This window comes from Lepus europaeus, chromosome 1 (genome assembly GCF_033115175.1).
Source record: "Lepus europaeus isolate LE1 chromosome 1, mLepTim1.pri, whole genome shotgun sequence".
Lineage (NCBI taxonomy): Eukaryota > Metazoa > Chordata > Mammalia > Lagomorpha > Leporidae > Lepus > Lepus europaeus.
Window position 1 is genome coordinate 149,554,767 of NC_084827.1, and position 16,308 is coordinate 149,571,074.

Genomic DNA, 16,308 nt, shown 5'->3' on the forward strand with positions numbered 1-16,308 from the left:
GCCGGGTGGGGAGCTGCCTTCACTTTGATGGCGCGGCCGCCCCTGGGAAGCCGCCGCCGCCGCCGCCCCGCCCCGCCCGAGCTGGGTGCCGCGGCCGTGGGCTCTGCGCCGCGCGTCTCCGCGGCTGCCTCTTTAATCAGGAACACAGAAGGGGCGGGCCCTGAGCCGGCGCGTAATCGGATAGCTCTGCCGCGGCTCTGACATCCACATGCTGCTCGGCCTGAAAAGGCAGGGGGGAGCCGGAGGGGAGAGGCAGAGACCGCGAGCGAGTCACCAGCCCGCAGCCCGCCCCCAGCACAGCCTCGGACGCGCAGACCTCGGCGAGGCGCGGAGCGAGGTGGAGGTGAGGGCGGGCGCCCGCGAACTCGGAGAGGGGCTCGCTCCCTCGCGGGCGATCCCAGCCGCCGCCGCCGCCGCCGCAGCAGCAGCAGCAGCAGCTTCCTGCCTCAGACGCCCCTCGAGAGGCTGGCCAGGCGGGTGTAGCCGCCGGGGGAGGCTCCCGCTAGGGGAACCCGGCGAGGACGAGAGCCGGGCGGCCGCCTCCCACTCGGGCTGTCCGGCGACCGGTGCCTCCGCCCGCGTGTGCGTCCGTCCCAGGGGCCGGGGATGTGTGTCACTTTACGCCTCTGAGAGCACAACGCTGCCTGGGGGCCGGGTGATGCCCGGAGCAAGTCTTGGCTTTAATTTCTGTGATTATTGTTATTTTACGCCTGGCTTTCGGGAAATACTCGTGATGTTGTAGGATAAAGGAAATGACACTTTGAGGAACTGGCGAGGACATAGATGCGTTGTGAGAGGGAAGCCGTCCCCTCTTCGCGGCTTGCTCCTGCTCTGCTGATTGCCGGGGCTGCGGTCCTCCTAGGGAGCTGGGGATTCCGGCGAGACTAAAGGTGAAGACGGGCTGCGCGGACCCCGGAGGGAAACCCTGCCCAGTAGAGACACCTTTGCAGAAGACATTGTGAGGAAGCAAATTAAGAGAGAGAAACACAAAGACTTAGACTTAGACGAGAGACCTACAAACGCAGCCCCGGGGAGAGCCCCCGTCTCCAGAATGGATATCGTTCTGCTCACCTGGCTTTTCCTAGCAGTCTGCTTCCCAGGACGCGAAGTGCGAGGCCAAGCAGGTAAGCCCCTGAAAGTTTTTTCTATGCGTTTCAACATGGTTTCCCCCTTACAAGTGACTGGTAATGCAGAGAGGCCTCGCAGAGCCGCACACGAGGAAGCTCCCTCAGCTCTCCCATCCAGAGAGAGAGGTCCCAGCCAGCCCTCCCGCACCACCGCCGCTGCTGAAACCCAACTTTTCTCTCCTGCTAGGAGCGTGTGTGTGTGTGTGTGTTTTGAAACACAGAATTTGGCGGTGTTCAGATGTCACATATGGACTGAATCAAAGGTTTAAAAATACTACAAAGCCTTTGCATTACAGTTTTTGGGGATTTTTTTTTTCCTGTCTTGAAGCAGAATACATCTCCCTTGAGTTTCTCCAACCTAGCCAGTGAAATATAAATCATTTGCATTCCCTCCACTTAGCTACATTGAGCAATGCTAACTCAAGGGCTTGGGAACTGCGAGAGTGGAGTTTGGGTTTTCAGATGCTGTGGATTCTTTGCAGAATGGGTGGAAACGCCTAAGAATCCCAAGGCTCGGGCTGGAGGAGCAAGTTGGCTTGTGGCTTAGACAGCGGCTTGGGGCTGGGCACTGCTGGCAGCCCAGGCGGTGGGTCCTCCCTGCACTTTGCTGCATCCATGTGTTTTCTGGGAAAGTAAATCATATGTCCTTTGAAAAATTATGACTGGATAACACAAACTAGATAGAAACAAAATTATGGCCCTCGAAGGTCTCTCACTCTTGTGAAGTGGTTAGAAAGTTTTGAGTGGAATTTGTTCTCAACCAGTGCCAAGAAGGGTGTGTGGACAGACTGCAGAGGTGAGCGCCTGGGAGGCCCAGTTTGGCAGGGCCAGCCTTGGTGGGCACTGGCCAGGGGTCCACTCCCTGAGAAGGGATCTCTGGTCTCAGGGAATCCAAGGGGGCTCCCCCTTCCCTGGGTGAGCCTGTCTCCTCCGAGAACAGCACCTAGAAGCTGACAAGGAAAGTCCTAGCCGAGCCGCTACAGGTGACGGGCGACAGGGAAATCATCAATGAAGGAATTAGGGAAAAGAAAGGAGGAAAAAAAAAAAAAAACCTTCCCGAAGTGTCCTTACCCAAAGCGCTTGGAAGGTGATGGTGGCAGCCCTAGGGCTAACTTCCTGCAGCCTCCCGGGAAAGGCATCCCGCAGTGTGCGGCTAGTGTGGTGGAAAGGGTGAGCTTTGCCTGGTACTGTGGCTCTCCCCGCTGAGCCCCCCAACACACACATGCAGGCACACAGCCCACTTTAAAGCTGGGCATTTACTTGAGGGGGGCAGATTAGGGAATCTTTGCCACCCAAATCCACATGTTTGCAAGCTCTTCTCTGCCTGCCGCAACCGGTCTTCAATGCAGCTGCAGATCCTATCAAAGGGGTGGGCGCAGGTCCCACTTGGAGAGGTTTTCTGGGCCTCTCCATCCGCTCTTGCCTGAATTCTAAGTTCTCAGCTTGAAGCGAAATTAAATTTCTTCCCACAGACCTGGATGCTGCATAAATTATGAATGTTGGTGTGATTCGCAATGTGTGTGTGTGGGGGGGGGGAGCGCGCGCCCGGGAGATGCCCACGGTGTATTATGTATTCAGGCATAGACTCCGGTAGGCCCGGGCGCACGAGCGCGCGCACACTGGCACACACACCAGCGCACACAGACACACAACTTCAGGTTCACTGCTCTGTGCGGAGCGGGAGGGGTCGTGAAGACGCAGCAGCCATCGCCTACCCCAGATGTACGCACATCTGTCCCCGAGCACCACGCCGAGTCTGTGTACGTGCCTGTGCGCGACACTCCCTCGGACCCACTCCCGCTCTGCCACCTGCCTCTCGCGCTCTCTGCAGAGCCCCCTCCCATTCCAACCCCTGGCCGCGCTGCGTCATTTCCAGAAAAGCCCAGAGGCGCGGAGCGCGGGGCAGGTCGCCCACTGTGAGTCCGCGGGCAGCCTCAGACCCGGAATAGGACCTCAGGGTGGGGCCCAGAGCTGCAACTCTCCCAGGGTGGGTATTCCCCCAGTCACCCCCGAAAAGGCGACCGTAAGTCGTGGGCTGCTCTGGCTTTCAGCCGGAGCCATCGACCGGCACCCGGGGAGTTGGCAGCCGGTGGCAAAGGGCGAGGCCAAGCTAGACCTCTGACTCACCCGATGTGTGCCGGCCCGGAGGCGGCCCGGCTGAGCCGCCCGCAGCGGCCGCGAGAACCGATTCCGAGGAGCCATGGGAGAGAGTAGGCGAAGGTGCGCGCGGGGGAGCAATTGAGCAGATAACCCCGCAGTCCTGGCGGGCTGATGGGCGCCTGGGGGGCCGCCGGGCACCCGACGTCCCCTCTGCTCGCCACGCCGCCTAGGCCGATCGTGCCTCTCCCGCCTGCCCGCTCTCGCCAGGGCCCCAGGGCTCAGGGGCTCGGGACCGCTGGGTGGCCTTGCCCGGATCGCCCCCTCCTAACCCTCTCCGCGCTCCGCTCTGCGCCGCCGTTCGCTCGCGGAGACCCCTGGAGACGCGACTCTGAGGGGCTGGGGCCCGAGGCTGCCGGGGCAGAGGATCCAAGTGCTGGCTTTGCTGGGTGGCGGGCAGTCGAGGTGGGATTTCAGCGCAGAGAGGGGAGGCAAGGAGCCAGCTCGAGCCGCAGGAACGCGCGCAACTCGCGCAGCCGCTAGCCGCGCGGCGCGCCCAGCACCCGCCCGCGCGCCCGAACAGGTGAAGAGCATGCGGCGCGCGGGCCTCCACGTGGTGGGGACATGGTGGCCCCCAGATCCCCGCATAATGCACCCCCCCCCCGCCTCCGCAAGCGCCGTCCCTAACATCGATTTGTTTGGGCTACGCAGCAGAAACAGAGCTGAGCGATCCATAAACATTCTATTAGGCAAAAATATTCCCAGCGAAAGCAAAACCCAGGCTGAAGCCTCCGCGAAGTTGGCCGCCTCCGATTCCTCCAGGCTCGTCTCTTCCTCCCCCTCTTCTTCCTCCTTCTGCTCGGGGACCCCCCCTGGGAGAAGCCTGCGGCATTTCCGCGACACTGCCCAGAGCCAGAAAGTTAAGTCGCGGCTGCGGCTCTCCCCACCCCCTTCGTCCCCCACCCCCACCCCGGAGAAGCCTCTGCGGGCGCAGGCGAGTTCCCGCCTCCCGGTCCCCGCCGCCTGGCTCTTGGCTTTTCCGCGTGAGAAAAAGAAATACAGTATTCACGGCCAATGCTTCATTTTCACTGATTGATTTCTTTTTAATATCAACACGAGTGAACGGAGGCGAGGCGCGCTGTGATTAAACGGCTGCCCTCGCCCTGCACCTCGGGCTGGCTGCGCCGCGGGTTTTTCCCACCGAGTCCCGGGCGCCCGGAGGCTGAGCGCGGAGCCCACAGGGCCGGCAGTGATCTGGGGTGGCCCGGGCGCCCCTCTGGGGGTTTCTGCGGTGGCGTGCGTGGGGGGCGGGGGCCCAGCGCATTCGCGCTGCAGCTCCTGCGGCTCGGGCAGAGTTTCTGCTGGCAGGGTACGCGAGGTGACGCCCGGTTTATTGGCGTGTGCTCCCTGCGTCCCCCACCCCTTTCCAGTCGGTTTCAGACGGGCAGGGGAGCCCCCTGGCGCTAGCCATCCCCACCAGCGCCTGACCACGAAACTCCCCTTTGCCAGAGTTCATCGGGATTCACTGGGGACTGAGCTTTGCGGGGAGGTCGTTCGCGTCCTGCCTATGGGTTTTTGCAGATGGTGGGAAGTCCCAGCCAGCAGTAACGTCCCCACCCATGGGACACACCGCTAGGGGCCAAAACAACCGGGACCCCAGAACCATCTCCCGGTCTCCCCTCGCCAGGAGAGCTTTGATCTGTGCTTGGGTTTTAACACCATTGCCATGGACACGGGCAGACAGTCAATTCAACCTTCCGTCTGGACTGGACGATCAGATAAGAGGTGTAAATTGGCTGTGGGAGACAGGTCTGGGTTCAAATAAATTCTGAAAGAGAAGCAATGGCGGTCTAGGCGCCAGCTAAGGGTGTGAGGAGTGTATCTTTTAGCCTCTCTCTCTCTCTCTCTCTTTTTCTCCACAATGCGGTAGAGCCGTGGGGGAGCATAATAATTTGCGAGTAAAACTGTAAGCGCCTAGGTGCTCCACAGACACCCTGCGGAGGACTCTGGGGACCGCTCTCGCGCCCATATTAAATGGGTGCCCAGTAAACTTTTCCTGAGAAGCAGCCACTGGAGGGAGTGACGCTGTTGCCAGCTGCCAACAGAGCACAGAGTGCAAAACAGTGGCTACCCGGGAGCGCCCCACAGGGCTCCAGGGCAGGTTCCTGCTTGTCCAAGCCCCGCCTGGGAGAATTGAGCATGCCCAGCAGCGTCGCACGTTTGGGGTTTTATGTCATTCTATGGAGCCTGTATACATTAAGCCACAGGGCACTGAAGTGGCAAAATGGAAGACTGGAAGGTGGCAGCCATAGGGGACCCAAGCTCTCCAGCCAGGACTCCTGCTGTCTACCAAATGGCTCTGGCCCCCTGCTGTTGAATGTGAAGTCCACATTCTGGCAATTCCTGTCTTCACAGTCCAGAGTGCAATGCCAGGTGGAGAGGGGCCTGGGGACTCTGCGGACCCTGGTGTTTTTCAGCTCGCTCAGCTCTCCATGAAAACTATCGGACACATGAACTGATCTGGTGTGGGACCATTCTGAATTGACAGAACTCAAGGGCCAGCTTCACTGGGACAGAGTTTTCAGAACATATTCCCAGAAAGTCCAGTGTGGAAAGACTTCAGAAACCAGAGATGAGATTTTTCCTGTTTTCTAAGGTAGCAAAAGCATGCTAAATAAAAATGTATAGGCCACTGTTGTAGACCAGCCTCCTGCGCTAGGCCCCCGGCACACCAGACCAAACCACAGCGGAGTCAGGTGCCAAGTGCACGTGCCATATAATCACACTAGGAAACAGACCAGAACAGCTAACCAGGGGACTCGCAGCAACCTAGTTGGCATCAGGAGTGCGTCCCCTCCGGCTCAGCCCTGTAAGGAAAGCAACTTGGAGGTGCCTAGTCCGCTTTGGTTCTTTTTCTGTCTTTTTCGCCCACCTCCTCTGCTCAGCTTACAGGAACACTCATACTCATTCTATTTTACAGAATGAGATGTTGCCCAATTCATGAATTGCAAATAAAAGCTAATTAGGACTCCAACTCAATGTGTTGTAATTTTGTCTTTTGACAAGCAGGATACCTTTTTAACTTCTTGAACGGAAGAGAAAAGGCTGGAAGGACTAGAGCCATAATCTGTAGTATCCTTCACGCATCTGCCGTATTTTATCATCTGGCCCTCAGGTCCCGCTGGGTAAATCTTTGAGGTGCTCTGCTCAAGATGCAGTTCTGTGTTTTCATCCCCGGTTATCAGTGTACTTTTCCTTCCAGGTAAGGACTTAGCTGTTTGCTGTAATTCCTCTCCCCTGTCCCCTCCCCCCCATGCACCTTTTTTTTTTCTTTCTTTCTTGCATTTGATTAACCCATTGCTGGAAGATGGTGCAGAAGTATTTTTTTTTTAAGCTTTTTGAGAAACAGCTGAGGGCTTATGGTTCTGTTACCTAACAGGACTCAGTGGAGTGGGATTCCAGGACACACTGGCCTTGTATCGAGGCTGGCCCTCCAGGAGAAGGCATCTTCTAAAGCTTTAGGAAGCTGTCAAGTTTAGATAAGACTGAGCTCCGATCCTATGGGACCTTGGTTGTATTAATAAGGAGAAATTAATTTTTAACCACTGGGAACGTTGCCAAATTATGTGACCTTTGGCAGACCAGCTGTGCTATAAAAATAAATCCCCCTTTTCTGAAAATGCTTCCCCTCTCCAGTAGAACAATAACAATATGGCATTTAGGATGGGGAAGAGTGAGGGAGAAGAAGCGAGAGCAATGGGAGGTGACAAAAGGCCTCTCAGTCTTACGTATCTCTGCGATACGTGACTTCAGACCTGAGCACCCCACCCAGCCTTCACACTCTCCCTGACCCCCCTCCCTGGGGTTTCAGCAAGCCAGGACAGAGAGCCAGGATGACAAGGAGCTGAGCGCCTCTGCGTGCAGGCAGTGGAGAAGGTGTTAAGTGCTTCCAGCCCACTCACACCCCAGCCTTGAACACATCTCTCATTGTTCACACAGGCGGGTGACTGGCAAGGGCAGACAAAACAGGGTCTGCACACAGGCACAAGACCTGTCCGTCCCTAAATGCCACCAAAGAAGTTTGCCACGGAGAAGTTTTGGAGGGATTGTCACAGGACTTCCCAGCCTCTGGAACCCTGGAACCAGACTGCCTGGGTTTAAAAGCCTGCTAGGCCATGTGCCAGCTGCTGTCCAAGTGCACTCTGTAATCAGAGCATGGAATCTTACGGTGCCTCAGTTTCCTTATCTGTAGAAAGTGCTTATCTGTAGAAAGAATACTTGCTGTCCAAGATGGTTGTGCTATGTCAGATTTCTTTGAGTGCTGTTTGGCACATAAAGCTACGCCTGCACTAAAGTCACTTAATCTTTGAAACGTTTCAGTGGAGCTAACTGTATCTCATCATCATAGGAAGCACACTCCAATCATTGTGGGAAGTTTATGTTGTTTTTATGAGGTTTGCTTTGAATAAGTAAATACTTATTCATTCTCAGGTCTTCCCCCACTAAACCTTTGTCTGTGTTTTATAAGCACCAGATTATCTCAGGCCACGCTGTTCATAGACAGAGATCCTGGGCTGGATTCTCAGCCTAGATTTATGCCTCCTCTTTGCATTTTTTCCTGCTTGCTCTGTGTTTAGTGTTCTCGCCTCCACTTTTTTTCGCCTCTCTTTCTTTCCTTTCCTTTTCCTCCCCTTCCATCCCTCATCAGTGAAAGTGGGCTCAGCAGGGAACACTGTGTTTAAGGCGCTCTCTCCAATGTGTAATAACTTCCACTCTGGCATTAAGGCCCCTCAGCAGCTGAACTCAAAAAAGTCGTCAGAAAGACAAAATAGCTTTTACCCAGCAAGACTCTTAATAATCCCATTTCCCTCTGGGTCTTCATAAAAGAGTCATGATCTAATCCAGGAGAAAAGGGAGGGGGACGGAGAGTCACAAAAGGAAAGCTCTCCCCGGTAGCCGTAGCATGCAGCGGATGGGGCTGCTGGCCAGCTTCATGCACGTGTGTCCCTGGTACCCTGCTCCCTGCCTCCAAAGACCCTGTGATATCCACTGGCCGGCTTCTGGAGGGCCTGTCGGCGGAAGAAGATGAAGGGAATTGCAAATTACTGGGCCGAATGGTGACAGTGATCATTTGGATAAAGAGGAAAAATAAAACAGATGTGCCCAAAAGGCATATCAGGGACCAGAGACAGGGGCATGGGGAAGAGTTCAGTCCCCAGAAAATCCCATGACTAACAAATGGTTCAGCGTGGCAGTAACGGTTTGCACCTTCCTGGAGCTACTGACAACAGCTGTTTAGAGCTCGCCTTTGTGAATCTGGAATGTGAAGGGGCTGTTGTGAGGGAGCAAAAAGGCTTTATTGGTATTAGATGGAAAATGTAAGTGTCCTTTGAACTCCATCATTATTACCTAGTGTTAGAGGGGCCTCAGAGACGGTGTTCACGCTGTCTTCCCTGACCTATGACTAGGTACTGTTGTCCCAGACAAGTTATCAAAACTCTCAGTTTACCACTAAAAGCCATCTGCATCTAATAACAGCTGTGAGTGGGGAAGAGGGATAGTAGCCAGAGAAGCAGAACACTTTGTGATGAGACTCTGAGAATTCGGGACATCTACTGATACTTTGGGGGTTACTGTAGTCCACTTTCAGTTTATTCATTCATCAAATGTCATTGGAGTCTGACTTTTGGGGAAATCTCTGGATTTGGTCCTATGAGGAGTGCCAGAGATGAGTGAGAAAGGCGTTCTGCCCTCCAGGTGCTGATGGCCCAACAGAATGGATCAGGCCGGCCTCAAGTCCCACATCACAGAAAAAGATGCTGGAGACTTTGGCTTTTGAGATCCAGAGAGAAAAAATTAGTCTGGTGTTGGGGATGAGGAAGGGTAGAGACTGGATTGGGAGGCAAGATGGGACTTAGAGCCATCAAAGGAGAAGGTGGGAGTGGAGGCTTGTTGCTGGGTTTATTTGGGGAACACTCAGAAGCTGCAGTGTAGGCTGTGTGGTGAGAAATAATTGCAAAGAAAGTTAAAGAGAATGGCTTGAGCTCAAGGCAAGGTCTGAATTGCCAGGTCAAGGGGTTCGGGTTTCATTTGCTCACCAGTGGGGAGCCATTGATGTTACAACATGAGCTTCAGTTAATCAAAATAAATGAAAAAATATATTATATTACCTTTTTCCTCCTTTGGTTTTTGGATAGACCTCAGAATCATTCTCCTTCTGTTTCCTTCCCCCAAATGTCTGTTAAAATGGTCAGGAATTGTAATCCCAGATCTCTCATCAATGGCATCAAAATTGCATTTGCAATGAGGGCTGGAAAAGAGCGGACATAAATATAAACTAATGATATTATATCGGCTGACCTATTGGAATTGCATTTGTTTATGATATAAGATGACAAATAACAAGGTTACCACAGGTGGCATGATTCGAGGTCGGGGGAGGTAATCACATCAGACTTACATTTCACCCAGTAAATGAGGGTTCATTTTTAGAATCCAGATTGAGGGGCAGCGAGGCTCCGGAGGTCCCATTGGCAGGCCCAATGTGCAGCTCTGCCCTTGGTGAGTTCAGGGGAGGTGTTTTAGAAGAGGCACTGTGCCTCCTTCCTTCCTCTCTTCTTCCATTCTTACATGCTGGCCTCCTCACTACACTACTCTCTCCTCCCCTCCCAGATGTTTCTTTTATTCAGATCTTGAACTTTATCATTGCAAAAGTTCATAGGGGTTTCCATTTGCCGTGCCTTCAGGAGTGCATCATTCACTGCCACCGGCCCCATAAATTGAACAGATTGCATCCCTTCCCAGTTGCCTTAGGAAGTGGTCAAACGGCCACATTCCTGGGCTGATGGATTGGCTCATTTCTTCCCAGCTTAAGCCAAGATACAGATTTTATGAGACTGTCTTGTGACAGACTGAAATCGCTTTGAATAAAACAAAATCCAGCCTCAGCTCACAGAAATAACTTAAAAAGCAGCTTATCCTGAGTTGGTGAGCAAAATTTGGTTAAAACCCTGAGCAGAGGACTTAGATGATCTGAGTGAGGGATTTGAAGAAACTGCTTTTGGTCTTTTCTTTTCATGCATCGCTGTTGTTGACACGCTCACACACAGAACTGTGTATCCATAATATTTATAAACATGCAGCCACAGACTCAGTGGAAAAGAGAAACTCACGTCAGTAGAGCTAATGTGATTAAAAGAGACATTTGAACTCTCCCTAATGCAAGGCAGACATGTTCGTCCAAAGGATCCTGGAGTTGGGTTTCAGGCTTACCAAGAAAGAATACAGGGGTAACACCTTGAACAAGTGTCTTATTCCCTTGGAGGGTGGAGAAGCTTCTGAATTTGGGGTTCAATCCATAGGAGCTTTCTAGGTTATAGTTCTTTTCCTCACTTCATTATCGAGCTGTGACTTTTAGAACTGGAACTGACCTTTGGAATCATAGTCCTTGTCTTACGGATGAGAAAACAAGTGCTCAGAGTTGTTTACTAACTTACTCAAAGTCACAGAGCCAGCCGGTAGTGTAATCCCAGATCTCTCATCAGTGGCATCAAAATTGCATTATGAGGCGCCTGCATCCTGATCTAATGTTATTTCCAGCAGCCTGCCTGGAGTGGAGTAGGTTAAGTGGAAAGGTGACAACTGTGTCCCTTTTTAAGTAGAAGGAGTTTTTTCTTTGCCTTGCTGCTAATAATTAAATGAAAACACAATGCTCTTGAAATAGGGGCAGGATGGGATTAGGTGGCAGATAAAGAATAAATTGCAAAGTAAATAAGGTGTATTAGTTTCAAGGAAAATGAGACCAACTGTTTTTCGCTACCAGGCACCCTCAGGTAGACAGAAATTCCCCCTTATCCACTGGAGACACATTCCTAGACCCTCAGTGGGTGCCTGAAACCTCTGATGAACCCTGCATGTCCCATGTTTTCTCCTATACATGAGTCCCTGCAATAAAGTCTGGTTGATAAACTAGGCATAGCCAGGTGGTAGCAACGGTAACTAATAATAAAACAATTATGGCAATAGTTGTAATAAGAGTAATGTGGATGTGAATGTTCTCTCAAAATATCTTCTTGTACTGTACTCAACCTTGTTGTGATGATGAGATGACCCAGTGCCTACCTGGTGAGATGACATAGGCATTACCAGATGGCGTTGGGCAATCATTGGCCCTCTGATGATGTCCGAGGAGGATCACTGAGCCTGATGATGCCAGTTGGTGCAGGTAACCGAAACCACAAAAGGTGACACCTTGGAAGAGCAGGAACTACCGTCTGTAAGAAATTATGTCTCTCAATCCTTCTGTTTTTCCCCTTTTCCATGGCATTGGAAGAAGGCAACTGAGCTCAGCTCAGTGGGTTTCAAACCACCTACCAGGGAGCCCCAGTGCACCTGCTGAGAAGGCCCACAGAGGCTGTGGGAGGGTTCGGGAGGTGCAGACTCAGCATCGCTTCTGGCTACCCTCCTTCCCAGCCTCCAAGAAGAGCTCCACTTTTGTCTGCTTTGTACACTGGGGTTCTGGGTAGAGTTTTGTTCAAGGGGGAAAAAAAAGAATTTTGAAAACCACATCTAATTCTGTCCACTCATTGAATTACCATTTATGAACCGGAGGAGACTTGGGAAGTGAAGAATCAGGTGCTGCCTGTCGTCTTTTTGCTGCTGTCAAACCCTCTCTCTTGGCACTCCAGATCCTCTTTGATGACAACCGCCTGATTCCCTAACCTCACACCTAGTCGGTGGCCAGGTTTCCCTGCTTTTGTGAAAGACTTTTTCTGTCAGTTCAGCTAAACCAAAGGACCTGATTGTTCATGTATCTGCTGTCATGTGGCTCTGGCTGTTGTGCTGAGCCTTTGTAATTCTGATTATTTAAAAGTTCGTATTACAGTCAGGCTTCAGTTTTTAGAAAATATTATTGTCAAGTTCAAGGCATACAGAGTTCCTTTAAAACAACTCCAATTAAATTTTCCTGGAAGACAAGCCGGGTTTTTAAAAGACTTTCTTGTCCCCTTAATACTTCCTAAAAACCAAGTATTACCAAGGAATCAATGATTTCTCTTAAGTTAGGATCTGTAGGAGGATAAATTCCTCACCCCTAGACTCCATCAGATAGTACTTAGGCCACCAGCAAAGCAAGGTGGGGCTAGAGGGTAGGGGAGGGGAGGGAGAAAGAGAGAGAATATCTGATATTTTGTATTTCAAACAAAAATACGCAAGTACTCATTATAGGTGGTGGTGGCGTCAGAACTTTGACTCCGCATTGCGGTGCTCTCTCTATTGCAAATCACATCTGGAGGTGCCACCTTAAGCTTTTCAGCCTGGGGTCTTGGAGGTCTTCATCAGACCTGACCTGGCCCATTCCCTAGGCTTCCCTCCCAGATTCTGGAGAAGACCAACACCACCCTGAGCCAGTCTCAGCCTGGCCTGGGTTTTGCTACTTCTCGCTGGGAAATGAGTTTGCCCCAGGTGAAAGGTATTCACAAGAAATAGTTGGAGAATGAAGCTCCTTGTCAACTCACCCAACAGGCTCAGTGGCTCCCACTGCAACCGGGTCAATTTCCCCTCTGTGCGGGGAGATTGGCCTTAAGGGGATTGCCCTTGAGTTCAACTCGCCTTTGGCTTGGCTTGCCTCTGCTCCAGCCGGACAGAAAGCATTCTCGAGGTTGATTTGGAACACAATAAAAGCCTGCAGAGTAATGGATGGCACCGCTCTTCAGAAGAAATCCTAAGGAAGGCTGTTGGAGCAGGTTTCATTTAAGAAACAAGAGTTCCCCACCCTGGGCGGGAAAGATCAGTTATCCAGGGGAGATGTCGGATTGAGCGTGTTTTCCTAACAATTTTTACTGATGCATTTTAAGAATTCCTTTCTCTCCAAGAAAAATAGAAACAGAAAATCTAGTATTTATCTGGGGGATCTGTGGCTCCGCAAATGATGTGTGATATTTTATGAGAGGGTGTGAACGTGTATACAGGACAAAAGTGTGAGTTACTGATATGTATATGTAATTGATGTGTGTTCGGTATCTATGTTTGTGTGAGTTTCTGAGTGCGGATGCCATCCAAGCAAAAATGTGAGTTTATAAATGTTTGGGGATGGAAAAGGTTAACCACACACAACTGAAGCAGATGTTTTAATGAGTTCTCAGCTATTTCAATAAATGTCTTGATTTTCTTTGTACAAAGAAAGGATGGAGGAAAAGAAGACCAGGGTTCCTCCTCTTTCTTTTGGTTAAGTAAGTTTTTGGCAGCATGCTCTCGGTTCTGGGATAGAGGATGTGCCTATTTATTTATTAGTTTACTTGTCGTGGGGAAGGGACGGTTAGTGTCCGTGAGAACTGAAACCTTGCTGTGAGGTGGTGTCTGGCCTTCTAGCTGATCCGTGTGCTTGATCTAATTACTAAAAGCTGAAACCTGGGGTGAAGGGGATGGGAGGGGGAGAAGGCCTTCTTTAGAGAGTAATTGGAGAGTCAGGAAAGGCAGGGAGAGCATGGCTGCGGTGACTACACAGGAACTCCGGTCAGGCTTCCTCTGATGAGTTCCAAGGCAAAAAAAAAAAAAAAAGTGTGGTGTGGGGGAGTCGGTGGCAGAGCTGCACTTCCTGCAAAACAGCTGGCAGAGGAGCTAGACGTGGTAGGAAATGCCCTGTCCAGCTGGCAGGGTCAGAGCAGCTGGAGCTGTTAAGTCCCGGCGCCCCTGCCTTCTTAGAGGGCCACTCCCAGGCCCATTTCACACGCCTGAGCCAGGACCCATGGGCTGCCACGTGACTGGCTGGCTGATGCCAGGTGCCCAGCATGGGCGGGTGCTGTGGGCACCTGGAAAGCCTGCAGGCATTGGCTGCAGAGGAAGGCGAGGCACCAGGCGTCAGGGCTGGCCTCGTCTGCGTCTGGGCCCATTGTCCTCCTGGACCCGGGAGGTGCAGGGTCATTAGCTGGAGGATGATGTGGTGTCTACCAGCCGGCGGAAATGGCTTGCTTTTGTTTTCCACCCAGTAGGAAATGGACCTGAATCCATTAGATTCTGGGCAGTTCAACACGGCGCAGTGTGAGCTCGCGGAGGCTCCATGCTGAAAAGGCTACTTGTGTGGATTTGTGTCCCAACCACCATTGTGCGGCGTGCCCATCATTTGTGCATTTAAAGCCTGTCAGGCTGGTGACGTGAAGCCGAGGTCTGGGAGACAGTAATGCCAGCAGACGCGGGGAGCAGTAAAGTGCACCTGTAGAGCTAAAAAATGCATGACCCGTTCCCTCAAAAGAGCGAACACGGGCGAAAGACCCCATCCTGAAGGGGGGCTGCTGAGCTGTAATACATAATTCACGGGCCCATGCTGCTCCATGCAGATGGCGATATTAAATCGTGATTGATGCTAAGAGACGCACACTTCTCAGGAAGGTCTCCAAGAGGCTCCTGAATATTTTCAAGTCTCTGGTGCTTTGCTGTTCAAGTGATATTAAGCAAAATCCCCCACCTCCCGGGAATGCATGCTGGGGAGTGCAGGAGGTCCACCCCACCCCCACCCTCTGCCCCAAAGAGATGGGCTTCTTCAAATGTCATCTCCCACCTTTTCTGCCTTTGAAAGTGTCCGCCCCCTGCCCCCCCCCCCCCCCCCGGCCTGCCCTCCTGGCCCATGGGAGGCTGTTGCCCTCCAGCCAGGCATGGCTGGGAGGGGGCAGCCAGCTGCTGCTGGCCGCCTCGCACAGGCACAGGCTGGCTACAGCTGGAAGGCAGCAGCACACTCTGGTGGCGGTGACCAGGCAGGAGGGACAGTGGGCAGAAAGGCGTCCGTGCAGCACAAAGCACCTTTGTGGAAATTCTGAGGTCAGAGTCAGTGGGTTCTCCCATACAGATTTTTCCACTCGGTGTATAATGAAATAATAAATCAAATTTGCGGTGTATGTGGAATGAAATGTTTGGAGGTTTTGCTTTTTCTTTCTTAAAAGGGGAAAGGAAAAAAAATAGCTAAAATCACCCTCCAGGGCCTGTTCTGGCCCAAAACTGAAAGTACTTCCTCTGCACCACTTGTAATTGTTACCAGGCTCGCCTTGTGGGTCGGCACCACAACACCGCTATTGTCAGCTCTGACTGGCGGGCGGGAGACACCAAATAAAATGAGATAAAGATAGAGATGGGAGGTTTGAAGGAGGAGAGGCAGACAGGCCAAGGAGGGGAGACAGGAAAAGGCAGGGAGGCAGATGAAGTGTGTGCAGCCTTCTTGTTTTTATAATCTCAGAGCATGGAATTGGGAATATATACGGCCATTTCACAGAAGCCTTTCATGTGTGTGTGTGTGTGTGTGCGCGCTCATGTATGTGTAGTGGGTGGTAGGATGGGTTGAATCTCTTCCACTGAATGAGTAAGTGGGTTAGCCTTCTGGACTGCCATAAAAGGACTGTAAAATAGTTGTAATGAGCCACTGGGAGAGAGGAGACGCCAGGAGAGGGAGGAAAAAAAAAAAGAAAAAACCCATGACTGTAACATATTTGAAGTTCCTTGGCTTGTGGCTTTTTCTTCCAGACCCGCCGTGTGGAGGCCGTTTGAATTCCAAAGATGCTGGCTACATCACCTCTCCAGGTTACCCCCAGGACTACCCCTCCCACCAGAACTGCGAGTGGATTGTGTACGCCCCCGAGCCCAATCAGAAGATTGTCCTCAACTTCAACCCTCACTTCGAAATTGAGAAACACGACTGCAAGTAAGCGCCACGCCGCGCCGCGCTGCACCGTTCCTTGGTGGTTTCCTTTCCTCTCTGTGACAGGCACACTCCCTGCCCGCGCCCTGTCACCTCCTGGCAGCACCGTCACCGCGGGACGCGCTGCTAACCTCAACATGACAGCCCCTTCCTGTTTCATCCCGTAGTGTGGAAGACTCACCTGAGTGGGGAGGGCAGAGGCTGCACCTTGTCTTGAAAGTGCAGCAGTAGAGGAAAGTGGCCATGTGGGGCCAGGGATGGGGGGTGGGGTGGGGGTGGGGTGGGGGGGGTGGGGGGTGGACCACCAACTCACACCCCCTTGCTGTGGGGAATTATCTTCCCCTGGGAGCTCGCCCTCCCACTTTGCACTGTGCCTGCATGTAGGAACCTCTCTAGCTTCCT

General features: G+C 52.4%; 1 protein-coding gene across 3 annotated transcripts in view; it reads left to right on the forward strand.

Annotated features, from left to right (window-relative positions):
- The first annotated feature begins 566 nt into the window (after positions 1-566).
- Positions 567-16,308, forward strand: part of NRP2 (neuropilin 2) — a 115,886-nt gene continuing 100,144 nt past the window's right edge. For 2 of the 3 annotated variants that reach the window (XM_062190204.1, XM_062190213.1), the window contains exons 1-2: positions 567-1,124; positions 15,732-15,909. In XM_062190204.1, coding sequence (XP_062046188.1) covers positions 1,052-1,124; positions 15,732-15,909 — 251 coding nt within the window. In that variant the 5' untranslated portion in view covers positions 567-1,051. The remainder of the gene's footprint in view (positions 1,125-15,731; positions 15,910-16,308) is intronic. The other variant, XM_062190211.1, reaches the window with a different exon arrangement.